Source organism: Ammospiza caudacuta, chromosome 14 (assembly GCF_027887145.1).
Source record: "Ammospiza caudacuta isolate bAmmCau1 chromosome 14, bAmmCau1.pri, whole genome shotgun sequence".
NCBI classification, from domain to species: Eukaryota; Metazoa; Chordata; class Aves; order Passeriformes; family Passerellidae; genus Ammospiza; species Ammospiza caudacuta.
Window position 1 is genome coordinate 7,783,625 of NC_080606.1, and position 13,248 is coordinate 7,796,872.

The 13,248-nt window shown below is 45.6% G+C and overlaps 1 protein-coding gene across 1 annotated transcript in view; it reads left to right on the top strand.

Moving 5' to 3' along the window:
• The window catches only part of MAMLD1 (mastermind like domain containing 1), an 81,321-nt gene extending 71,888 nt beyond the window's left edge, over window positions 1–9,433 (top strand). Inside the window, exons 3-5 of the mRNA XM_058814121.1 lie at window positions 5,519–5,665; window positions 6,904–6,985; window positions 7,251–9,433. Of these exons, the coding sequence (XP_058670104.1) occupies window positions 5,519–5,665; window positions 6,904–6,985; window positions 7,251–8,269 (1,248 nt within the window). The 3' untranslated portion in view covers window positions 8,270–9,433. The remainder of the gene's footprint in view (window positions 1–5,518; window positions 5,666–6,903; window positions 6,986–7,250) is intronic.
• The last annotated feature ends 3,815 nt before the right edge of the window (window positions 9,434–13,248 follow it).

Sequence of the window (13,248 nt, forward strand, 5' to 3'; positions counted from 1 at the left end):
TATCTTGAAGAGCATCTCTGAATTGTGAGCAGAATGGAGGGGAAAAAAAGGCAGAAAACTTTCAAAGAGCACATGGAGAGTTTTGTTAATGGCAAGGAGCAGAGTCAAGAAGCACAGGTAGCCCCAGAGTTCTGCATGGAGCAAATGACAGCGGCATCTCACAGACATCACACTCTTAGGAGGCTGCCATGATCCTTTTGACAAACTGACCCTGGATTTTGTTTGCTTTATTTGTATGCATAGGTCACTATCTTAGTATCTAAGTGCATTAACAGCTGTGAAGGCCATGAGCCTTCTTTGGAAAGGTGGCATCAAGGTTTCCTGTGGCTATGCACAAAGTCCCCACATACCAGGAGTCTACTTGTGGCTTCTCTGTCATTCTAAGTCATGAAACTTAAAACCATGAATTTGGGCGAGACAGCTTTAATACTGCTGGTGTTTAATTGCTTAGTCTGTAGTATTTGCACTGTGGTTGTGCCTGGGGTCTCAGTCCTGGGCTTCATAATGAAGCGTTGCCCAAGCTTGAAGTCCCCACCAAAGAGATGCAGCACAGCTCCTGGATGAAAGAGGGGCAGGTGGGAGTGCAGAGAAATGCAGGGACATTCGTTTGAAACTAGTATTTGCATTTTCTCAGCAGAGTACAGAACTCCCTGTTTGTAACAGATGTTCTAAAAATACAGAACAAAACTTGGTTTGTGAAACTTCACCCCACCTCAGGGAATAGCTGTCCCTGCCACGAGCACGGATTGCCCACGGGTCCCCAGCCCAGGAGCCAGGGCCTTAGAGCAGGTCAGGAGTGGCTCTGCTCAAGTCCTGTAGCCATGGTTTTCTGGTTGCTTCTTGTGTTTCTTATTTACTATCTGATATCATGATATTTGCTTCAAACTAAGTTACCTTTGGTTGCCAGAAAAACCCAAACCTGGTGGAAAAAGCAGTTTGTCCCATTCATGTACGTGGAGCAAACATCCACCCTGGGTGCCCCATTTTCTTAAGTCTTTTGTTTTTATGCTGTGGCCCATCTCAACAGCCCTTCTGGTTTAAGCTCTGAAATCACTGGATTCAGCTGGATGCCCCATTGGAAGTAGAGGGATTATTTCTCAAATTAACAGCATCTTTTGAAATGGAATAAACTTTTAAAATTCAGCTACTAGAGGTATTTTAAATGAGCCCTTTTTCTGTTCCTCCACTACTGCTAATGCTTTCAGTTAGGAAGTGCAGCTCTTCCCCAACTCTGCAAATATCTACTGAAATTTGCAGTGCTGCTTGCTTCTCTCTCAGTAACCTTGCTGTGACCTGGTTATCTATTAGAACCACAAAGAATTCAGTCTCTAATTAGTCCATCTGTTAACTATTCAAATTCATGACTTAGTTTTATTGTCTGAGCCTTTAACATAATGCTGAATGGTCTCACCTGGCAGCTTATTTCTTATAAAGCAAATGTGCCTTTCAGAGAGCCATTTTGGTGCAGATAACTGTCTTTTCAGCATTGGACAAATGAGACTGTCTAGCAGCCTGCAGTCCCCTTCCTGCCCTCACTGAAAAAAAATTGTACATCTCCAGTAGCTCTGGGCTTAAGTCAATACAGTTTAACATGTACAATTTTTTTGTTATATTCTTTGGAGTTACACCATAAGAGCAGATGGGAAAGTTAATAATGACAAATGAGTTTACTCATTTTCACATAGTATTTTCACATAGTCCTAAAAACAATGAATGCTCTTTATTAAAGATTAGAGGGTTTTTTACATACTTACCAAAGAGTGATTACAGCTCTGGTTCAGCTCCTCAGAAAGTCTTGCTTTTAAATTCTTTTTTGGACTGTTTGTTAATGAGGATTCAGAGGAATTAGGGGCCATAAATTTACTCATTCTTGCTTAAGTGAAGCCACAAAGTGATTACTGGATATATCACTAAGTATTAAGGACTGAAGTTTATCAGCCACATTCACACAGAACTGTTCATCTCCACACTTATTTGCTGCAGCTGTGCAATTTCTGCATAGTCAAACGATGGGGCTTGAGCTTGTCAGTGGAATTTTGGAAGGATGTAGATTAATAAATGTCCATGGCAGGGCTCAGTGGCACTGTGTGCACACTTTCCATCCAGCAGTGCCTCAGTGGCTGTTGGAGCAGCCCTGGCTGGCCCCAGCTGGGTGCGGTGAGCGCGGATTTGCCACGGAGCCCAGTGGGGCGGCCAAGGGCACTGGTGCCACTGGTGCCCCTGGTGCCAATGGTGTCACTGGTGCCACTGGTGCCACTGGTGCCAATGGTGTCACTGGTGCCACTGGTGCCACTGGTGTCACTGGTGTCACTGAGGGAGCCATGGCCTTCACAGAGGCACTCAGTGCCTCAACACTGACAGGAGCATTGCACCTTCCTGCAAGCCTGGGGACCGACTCTTTTCTGCCTGCTGTTGGAACTAGTGCATGAGACTAAGTCAGAACTGTGAGGTTTTCCCCAAGGCCTTTCTGAGGAGAAATTTTCCCATTGGGGAGCCTGGGGAGTGCTGCAGGAGCTCTGGACCTGCTGTGACACTTTGCCTGGCAACAGGAACACGTACTCAAACTCACTCTCCAGTTCCAGGTCTGTGTGGTGTGCCATTTAGTTAGGGATTCTGCTCATTTTAATATGACTTTTGAGAGGGGAAAACAGAGAAAAAAACATGATATCTACATACAATTTTTTTTTTTTTAAAGTCAAAGAGTCAGAACCTCCCATAGCTCTCTCCACCCTCCAGTGTAAGGCACAGCTCAGCCACACAGACCCTTGGGTGGGAACATCCACTCCAACATTCCCAGCTTTGGCAGCAGAATCCTCCTCTCTTTGCTGTCTTCGTGGATTTATAATGGGATAAAACCAAACTACAGACGAGTTAAGATTGTGGCTGCTTTGGCTTGGTTTTACTAGGAGAAGGAAAGTGATTTTTCTTGGGAAGTGATGAAAAGGAAAAATGTTTAAAGTTCATTAACCTTTGGTACAGATTGCAGTGTCCTTTAGACTACACCGTAGCTATTCTTAGTCATGACGTGCGAGTGGTTATTTTTTATTGTACAGGAATACAGTAGTTCCCACTAGTGGTGAAAAGAGAGAATTTTTTTTTCCTTTTCCTTTCTGTTTTTCTTTTTTGTCTTAACCTTAACGTGAACTTGTACAAGTCAGGATTTCTAACTCACTCTTTGGCTTCTCAGCTATGCTATTTTGTCCTAATTTCCCCAAAAGCAAACTGCATATCTCTAGATTGTTTCTTTACTGGCTAATTAAGTGTTATACAACTTTGCTCTGAAAAACTCAGCAACCCATTCAGTGTATTTGCAAATGAACTTTGCTGATTGTCATTATTGCTATAGAGTGCCTGCAGAAAATCCCATATAATTAAGCAGTTGTACCGCCACAGCACAAGAGCTGCAATTAGTAATGTGATTTACACTTCTTTACCATTAATACTATGGAAACATCAACATTATTTTCTTGATGATGTTTAGGAGAAATAAGAATGAGGTGGACATGATTAGGAAAAGAGACTTTTATGTTATGACTTGTTAATGCAATAGCCCAGAGCAAGACATCAGAATGATTGTCCTTGCACTAAAACTCCTTTGCTTCAGTAAGCACAGACCCTCTGTGCACCACAAGACAAGTTTGGAGGAAATTGGATAGATGGCAGGGATTTTGATGGTATGAACATTTCAGCGTCTTTCATGTGCAGAGTACACAAACTGAATCTCTCCACTTTCAAATATTCCCCCAGAGGCAATCTGCATTATTCAAAGCTTAACTGTGGTTGCAGAATCCTGTCTCACATGAAAGCAGACTGCCAGCTTAAAATGAACTTTCATATTTACATCTGTAGTAAATCATATTTACTTTTTCATCCCCTCCTCTTTTTCCATGGGAGAGATGGAGTCAAATGGGTAGGAGGGAAGGGGGAGGAGGAGAGATGTCCAGCAGAATTGTAAGCAAAGCACCAGTAATAAAATCTAGTCTTACGAGACTGCCCATGAATAGGAATGATAATGAGAGCAGTGATGAGCTGCAGGTTTGTGTCTTTTAGCAAATTATCTAGCAGGCATTTACATTTCATCAATTGTGCTTTTGCATAATAGACCAAAGTGCTACAACAAAAGGAGGCACCATAAAAATGAGTAATTTCAGTGACCTTCTTGGTAATCCCTCTTAGAAAGAATGTCTTGGAAGGAGTTGGATGATTCCTCATGGTGAAGCCTCTGTGGAAAGGTGCCCCAGGCTCAAGGAGCTTTCCTGGTGACAAATGCCTTTCAAGGCTTCCTTCTGGCCCCTCTGAAACATGGCTCGTATCCTGTTTTCTCCATCTGAGCATGCTTCTAATTGTCAGATGTCAGAAAGCAACAACCATTTTCTTCTTGCTTATCTCCTGATAACATTGATTCTCAAACAAAGGATGTGGGCTTCCACTCTGAAAACAAAGGAAGCATGGCCCAGCTAAGGATGCTGGATATAATATACATACTTCTCCCTTCCAATAATAACAATACATCATAAATAATGTAGAAGCTGGATGTGAAAACAGAGAACGGGGAATGAGCTGGTGTTGCTGTTCCTGGGTACAGCACTCACAGGATCTTGTCCTTAGCAAGGCCTTGACTTCTTCCCTCATTTTCTCTTGTATTTCCCTGAATACCTCTGAATACCTGCTAGCTCCTAAGATGTTTAGAATTCAGTATTTTTTAAATTCTTTTTCCATTTTGGGTTGTGTCTTCATCATGTTCTGGTGAATTATTTTTCTCTCCTCCCCATCATACTCTTTCTTTGGAGGCAAAAGCTCAGCTGTCAAAGTCAATTTGGATCTTTCACTGAGGACTTAGAAAGAGGCTGGTTTGTGCCAGGCAGGAGCAGGGCTCACTGCATTTATTACTGATTTGTGCCTAGGCATGACCTGACCCTGCATTTTTGTATGTTCTTCTCTCCTTTCACAGTGACCTCTTCTTGTTCATCTGATCTTGAAACCCACAAGAACCACTTTAATCCCAGGCCCACATCTTCCTTATCTCTCTGGATCCTGGATCTGATGGCACCCTTTCCATTCCTTTGCCTGTAGTTTACTCTTTCCCTGTAGGTTTTTCCTCGACATTCACATGCTAAATCCTACCCTGATTCAACTTTCCTTTCCTTCTGTCTTTCAGTATAACAGTTGGAGAAGTTGTGAGAGATGTGATGCTTTACTCCCACCCCTTCTGCCAGCCAGGCAGCCCTGTGTCTGCAGCTCTGGTAGTGAATGGGTCCTCATGGCCTTGGGCAACACACAAGGAATTTTGGTTTAACCTTTAGCTTCTCTCACTTCTTCTTGTGCTGATCCTTAGAAATCAGAGCACTCCCCCACCTCTCACTGTCCCCGCTGGAGCACACAAGGCCATGTGAGTCCATGAGGTGCTTTGGCCTTGGGACAGCTGAAAACTGAAGAGAGGGCATCAGTAGAGAGGATAAGGGCTTCTGTTGTTACCTCCCTGATGAGATTAATTTCCTTTTTTTCTCTTTGCTGGCAGGATCAAAGCCCTGGCATCGTTGCCAGGTTGCAGGAGCCGGGCTCCATCCCGAGCGGCGGCTCCGTGCCGGCACCGGCCACGGTCAATGGGTACACGATGAGGAACCATCTCCTGAAGCAGCAGATCATGAAACGGCAGCTGATGCAGGTACAGGGGGAATGGCCCTGTGGGCTGCTGTGCTCTCACCTCACTGGGAGGGACAGGACTAACTGGAATGAGGAAATCATCAGTCAGCAAACGCTAAGGGTGACTCTGGAATTGCTAGGCTGAGTCACACTAGGCTGTGGTGAGTCTAGCAAGAAGCCAAGAGAGGCCAAGGCCAAGTGCTGCTCTGCCAGAGCTGAGTGCAGATCTGCCCCCTCATATACAAGGGAAGGGTTTGGTCACCTCCATATCCCTGATGTCATTTTTGGTCAGCCACAGATTTGGGAAGGAAAATGCAGAGAAGGGAGGCTTGGAAAGTGAATCAGCCCCAGAGAGATGTTCTCCATGCTTGCCTTTCTCTCTGGTTCCCTGGGGATTTAGCAGAGCAGATGTTTGTCCAGGACTTGACTGGTCTCTCCAGCAACAGAAGCCCCTGTAGGAGGTTTGCCACAGGCTGTGTGAGGAAGCTGGGATGGGGAAATCCCACACATTAATTGGGTCTGACCACGTGCCTCTGAATGTGCTACTGGATTTGGGTCAAGGAGGCTCATTTCTGTGGATGGGAAATGAGATGAGAAGTAGCTCAAAAACCCTCAATGAAGTCCTGAGCTACTCCTTGATCAGACTCCCTTTCAAACCCAACTCTACTTCCCTGCCATCACTTGGCTTTAACTTTTTCTGGGCCTCTCTAAGACAGGGGGAGCTCCACCATCCCCAGAGAGCTCCCCAGGTCACAGCTGCTGCCCACAGCAGGGATGTGAGTGCAGTGCTGGCTTCTGGGGCTGAATGGTGGGAGACTCAAATCAGTCACCTGGACTAGCCCAGCAATGCCTTGCTCAGGGAGCACCTGCTGTGGATCCCTGGCTCCTGTGTTCTGGTTACAAGTGGCAAAAAGCACTCAAGGGGATGGTGCACCTGGGCAGAGCTTCCAGCAGCAGCACACTTGACTCATAAGCTGGTGAACACAGGAGTCTCCATGTTTGTCCAGCTCCCCTTTGGCTGCCTGCACAGCATCTGCTGAAGGTTGCAGTTCCCAGTGCTGGGCTGGCGTCAGGACACCTCTGCAAAAAGGGGAATGTGAGAAATTAAAATTCACTCTGTCTGGGTTGAGTCTTATCAGAGGAGGGGGGTAAAGAGTGTATGGGAGAGGTTGTTAATGACAGTGGCTACACTTCAAGTGTCTGCTGCTTTTTTGGTTGTCAAGAGACTTCAACTTCACTATTACTCCTCTTGTTTTCCAGGAAAAGCAGAGACAAAACATGCTGGGAGTAACATCTGAACAGAGGAGTTTGTTTGCAGCCCAGCAGATAAACCAGTTTCAAGGTAAGGAAGGAAATTACCAGAAAATAAGACCTGGTATCTGGTTAAATAGAGACACTTAATGATTCTCTGCCCCAAATTAAAAGTATTTTGCATTTTATCACATATTGTGAGATTCCCATTTCTTTATGGCTCCATAGAACTCTGTTACAAAGAACACAAAGAGAAGCCCCCATGACATGAAAGAAAGAGCAGCAGTTTTTAAGGCTTTAGCCATGTTTCCAGGGTGAATCCATGCTCACCAGCTAACGTGTCTCTTTGTCCACAGCCGTGCAGCAGCCCATCCCTGCTGACTGCAACCAGGTGCTTCCCGCTCCTCCGCCCAACCACCGCATGCTGCCGTCAAACCCAGCCATGCTCCAGAGCACCCTGGGCTCTGGCATGGCCTCAGCCCCCGCCAGCCAGAGCAGCGGGACCATGGTGATGATGCCACACAACCCTGGCAAGCAGCAGGGGATTTTCCCACCTAATTCTGACTTTAACATCCCGCTGCGGCCCAGCCAGAACTCGCTAGGCATGAACTCGGGGTGCCAAACTGGTCACAGCCACTCCTCTGTGAGGCCGGGAATGCCCATGGGAGGCTTCAGTTCTGGCTCCTTAGCAAATCACTCTGCAACACAGCAGCACCTGAGGCAGCCGAGCATGCCAAGAATCCCCAACGTCTACCCCAACTCATCAGCCCAGATGTGGACACCCACTACTGTGCCAAGAATGCCAAATCAAAGCCAAATGGATACCAGCATGCAGCAGTTTTCTGGGAACACAGTGTTCTCCAAACAGGGCGTGAGGCCGAGCACACCGGGGCAGGCGTTCTCCCAGCAGGCTGTGGTGCCGCCAAACCAGATCGCTCCTGGCATCCAGGTCAGGCAGATGCAGAAACTGAGCATGGGACAGTCTGGCCAGGGCTTGAGCTCAATGAGTAATCAGAACTTGAGACACAATTTAACCAGGGGACCGTTGCCAGCTATGAATGTTATGAAATCGTTGCCCCAAGGAGTGTCCAGTTTTAACCACCTCAATCCTGCCCCGGGGCTGGGCCCGCCCAGCTACCCCTCCACGGGCCAGCCCGACGCCTTCAGCAGGATGAGCAGCGCTGCTGAGCTGCCCCAGTACGACTTTGTGTCCCAGCACAGCAATTCCATCATGCCTGCCAACTGCAGCGACACCGACTTCCTCGACTCCCTCATGAAGAACAGCAGCAGCAGCAACGACGAGGAGTGGTTGAACAATCTGACAATGATAGATGACATTTTGGGACAGCATGCTCAAAGCTCTGGACACGTTTAGCTCGGAGAGAAGCAGCCTCGTTGTAAATAACACACGTATGGCTTTGAGCAGAACAGACAACCCGTGAAAGCCACTGCCTCGTTCAATACAGAGGAAATGGACTCAGCCAATTCTTTGCTTGCATCAAAGTTTAATATTGGCAGTTTTTCAGATGACTGTATATATTTGAATATTTTGTAAATTATGTTTTCCTAAACCTTAAATGTAGAAGTATTTATACTTCTTTGCTGGACTCTTTGTAAATAAATCTATAGCATAACTTCTGGTTTTATTATAGGGATTTCATTATACCTTGTTATAAATATGCAAATAATATTGTTAGTTTCAGTAATACTGTGTATTACAGCATAAAATACTTATGTTTTTGACATAACTTAACACATGATCTAGGGGTGTAATTGCAACCAGACTAAGCAGAAATCAAATGTGGCATTTATTCTCCCATATCAAGAGGAAAGATTGAAAAGTTGCATTAAAAAAAAGTAAAAACCCTAAAGGGAGCTGCTGATTCCCTCATCACTTGGTCTTGTAGACCAAGCCTGGTACACAGGTCCCATCCAGGCACCCAGTGCATTCAGGGATCTGCTTGCAGAGATGCATTTGCCAGATCCTGGGCATGTTCTCAGCTTGACACACGCCAGTGGGTCACTGTCCTGCAGGGAGTGTGTGCTGGTGCCCTTCAGTGCTGGGGCTGTGTGCCTGGGGTCGCAGGCTCAGCATGGTGTGGCCCATGGTGGCCAGCCTGGACAGGAGGTGCTGGGCAGGCACTGCCCAGTTCCAGCCACTGAACCCCTCAGCAAAAAGGTAGCTCTGGTTTGTGCACCTCTACCATGTATATTTGTAGTGTACAGGTGATTTGTTCCTGGTTTTAAGGCTTTTCATAATTTCTGTTTTAATGTAAGACTTTTTTCAGGGGAAAAGTCTACAAACATTAATAGTTAATTTTTGATGTTTTTTCTGTCAGCTACTATTGTCCTCTGTATATTTAAGAGTCTGTTTATAAAAGATTCGCTGTACTGTAAACTTCTTAAAATGTTCATACTTTGTGTAATCATATTTTAATAGTCACGTCATACTTCGCAATACATTTGTAATATAATGTCAGCTTCAAGCACAGAATGTTTTTTTCTTCATACCATAATAAACTGCCAGGGGAAAATTGCATATCTTTATGTGCTCATTTTTCAGCTACAGTGTTTTGTACCTGCAGATATTTGAATTAATTTGATTTGTCCAGGATGCTACAACGTCAATCTAATAACATCTACAAATGCATGTGTGCTGCTGGTAGGAGCACTGGGCCAGACAGAGAGTTTAAGCAGGCTTTAATTTTATTTTAAGGTGGGAGTGCTGAGGTCCACTGTCCTTTTCAAGTATAATTATAAGTGAATGTGAAATTAATCTCTGTTGGGTATTTTTTTAACATAGCACCATGTTTATTTAAGTGACAGTTCTTGTGTGTAAATGCCAAGTGTGAGGCAGTGAGAAGGGGACCTTGCTCGTTCTGTGACACCTGCAAGGGCAGTGGTCAGTACAGAATGTTCTCCTTTGACATAGAAATTGTCTTATGGGAGAGCTGGTGCCTGTCCTGGGGGAGGCCGGGCTGAGAGGAGGGGTAGGAAAGAACAGGAAAACTTCAGCAATGTTAAATAAATGCACAAATAGAATCTGGAGCTAAAATTGCCTCCATTGAACTGAGCCAGGCTCCCCAGCTTCCTGGTGGAGATGTGTTGTTGCTGCCCTTTGTCAGAGGCACACTGTGGGCACTGAAAGCCTGAGGAAATCTCCTGGGGGGATTCCTTGCTGGAGGGAGGGGCTTGGCAAGGACACATTCCTGTCCTGAGTGGGTCCTTCCAGGAGCCTGTTCTCCAGAGCCAAAGGGCAGAAAACAGCTCCTGAAGTCAAAAATTAGAGGGAACAGTCAGGGTTTGAAGCAGCCAGGCACATGCCCTGCTGCTGGTGCACAGAAGATCCTTGTGGCTTCCTGATGGCAAAGGCAGATCCCACAGAGCCAGAGGTTCTGAGGGGAATGATCCCTAACCAGCTTCATCTCCAGTTTGACGTGTACTTGTATGAAACCAGGGTGAGGACAAAAAAATCCAGTTTTTCCAGCAAAAGAAACCAAAGCATTGCCTAAACTATGCTGTAGAACTCAGCAAGTGTCTGAGTAAGGCAGAAATGCTGACTTGCCTCTGGACAGTAGAGAGGGGGAGAAATGCCCATGGGTGAGTCTGTGGTGAGGACAAAGGTGAGTTTGTTTGGCTGTGAAAACTGGCACCATTTCAGCAGCTTTTCTGTCGTGAGCTGTATCCTGCCAGGGCACAGGGAGCTTCAGGGAGTGGCAGGTCTGACACAGGTCTGGGATCCAGAGGCACTCGAGCCCTCCAGGCTGGCAGCACAGCAGCCACTGATGGCAGAGAAGGCTCCTGCCCGCATGGTCCTCTTGGGAATATAAATAAAAACAGCAAAAATGTCCCCTTTTCGTTCTTCATTTTGTTTGTGTCAATACACACTTCATCTTTTCAGTTCTGCATGATTTGGGTTACAAACACTGCAGAGAGGATGTCTTCAAAAGCCAACTGTTTCCAACAGAATTTTTGTAAAACAGTTTATCTTGCACCTCTGTTATGTATGCACTTGTTTTTACTCTGGTTTTTTTGTTTACCTTTTCAGCTACTGGAGCTTATCACCCCTCCATATCCCATTCCTCATGCCTCAAGAGGGAATGATGATCCTTCCTTGCCACAGAGGTGTTGTTGGAAGAAGAACTGGACTAAGTATAATTATTATTGTCTTGCTGGTTGTATTTGTAAGTACTCTTTAGTAAACATGTCTTTTGGGGAGTTGGCACAAAATGACCAATGACCACAATGACCAATGCCCTGCTTGGGTTGCAGCCCAAGCACAAGGCTGCTGCCTCTCCATGGGTCAGCTTGGGCTGCAGCACAGGCACAGGGAACTCAGGGCAAAGGCATGATGACCACAGACAAACATTCCAGCAGCTGGAGTACCAGCACTGCAGTCCTGGCTGGTGTCAGTTCATGTAAATAGTAACTGTTAATGAGTTAACTTTGTCTGTACTTTTGCCTTGCCTTTTCTTCTCTCTGTTTAAAGTGTGAAAATGCTCAAAGTGTAATCCTGCCTTCACTCTGACAGTCTGTGTCATTAAGGCAAATTAGTTACAGCTAGTAAGGGCTAGTGAACTGTAGGACTAAGCATATCTGACAGTCCTGCTGTATTTACTGGACCAGCAGATCACCCCACAAGATGTACATGGACTTACACTGTGAGCCAAATTCTGCCACCATGCAGAGTAAACACACAACAGATCTCCTAAAGCAGTGGTACGGTATGGGATTTATACAAACATAAATAAGAGCAGCATGTGGTGCTCTGGCAGTGCAAACTGAATTTGGATTTCTAAAATAGTTACAAGGAACGAAGTGTCTGACAGCACTCACTGTTGAATGCCATCATTTATTTTCCATCCAAGTTACGTCACCAGACTGCCCTCATAATTATGGCCATGAAAAAACAGAGGCAAGGCAGTAAGCTTTTCCTCTTGGATTCTAAAATAACATCAAATTCCTATAAAGTCCAGAATTTCCAAAGACCTGAGCTCACTGAAAGCCTCTCTCACTGAAAGATTAGTAGCATAGGTAAGCCAGACTTACTATGGAAAAATTCTCTTTGTGGATTCTATTATTCTAAAGCAGCCCATTTATAACAAAGGCAAAACAGAAAAACACACTCTTTCCTATTAGACAGTAGGAATAGATGTCATGGGAGCTTGGATCAGACAATTTCCCTGGGAAGCATAGCCCTGACTTATGCAGAACCTGAGCCCTGCTGCTCAGAGGCTCTACAGGATTGATTACATGTCTGTCTTAAGAAGCTTTCAACAAAGGAAGCTGCACTGATGTTGAAGTGTAAGGTCAAGCTCTCCTCTTGTGTAGGATGTTGTAAATCAGGAGCTATTCCACTGCCTGCTGCAGGGTAACCCCTGATTTACACCTCTCTGGGAGCAGAGCAAGCACCTGGCAAGAAGCTGGCACCTGTCTCATGGTCCTGCCTGGATGACCTTCATGGTGGGAGGTGGGAGAGGTGCCACAGATGTGCAGGGTGCCCCCAGGAAAGGAGTTGCTCCCTGCTAGTGCTGCAGGGCAGCAGGGACACGGGGAGGAATGAGGCAAGTGGCCACTGCCCTGCTCTGCCTCTCTGCTGCTGCATCTCCACCGGCAGGCAGGTGGCACACGCTCCTGGGGGACACTGGCCCTGGCACATCTGCCCAGGCTGAGCTCGGGGTTTGGTGCTAAACTCCACATTAATGTCTGTTTCCTTCTATTCCCTGGTATAGATAGATATAGATATAAATATAGCTATATAAGGATATATAGATACAGATAGATAGATAGATAGATAGATAGATAGATAGATAGATAGATAGATAGATAGATTAGATAGATATAGATATAGATTAGCAAATTTTGAAAAATAATAAAAAAGCCGAGAAAAGAGTGAGATGTTTTAAACACCAGTAAGGGTCTCTCCTGGGCAAAGTAAAACAGAAGCACTGGTTGGCAAATGCAGGAGTTCCTGAGAACTTAAGACTGTGCCTGGGCAAGAGGCCTCCTGTGTACAATCCTGCACGAAACCAGGGACAGGCAGGTTATTAAAGCAGTCAGGCTGAAACCACTGGAAGCTGTTGTTAATCACAGCCATGGCTGTGCTATAGATGAGTAATGACTCTCACAATTAAAGGGAAAATATTATGTACATGTTAAGAGAAGTTTTGTAGATGTATTGTTATGTTTGCCCCCCTTTCATTGTTATCAGGGATGGCCTGGCTAGTTGGGGATTTGGGGGGGTCAGCTCATCACTGTGGCAGCACCTGGGCTCCAAGCAGGTGTAAGATGTAAGAAAGTGATCTCCACCCCTGCACAGTGAAGGAGTCGATTGACAAGACTTTGGGAGGGGCT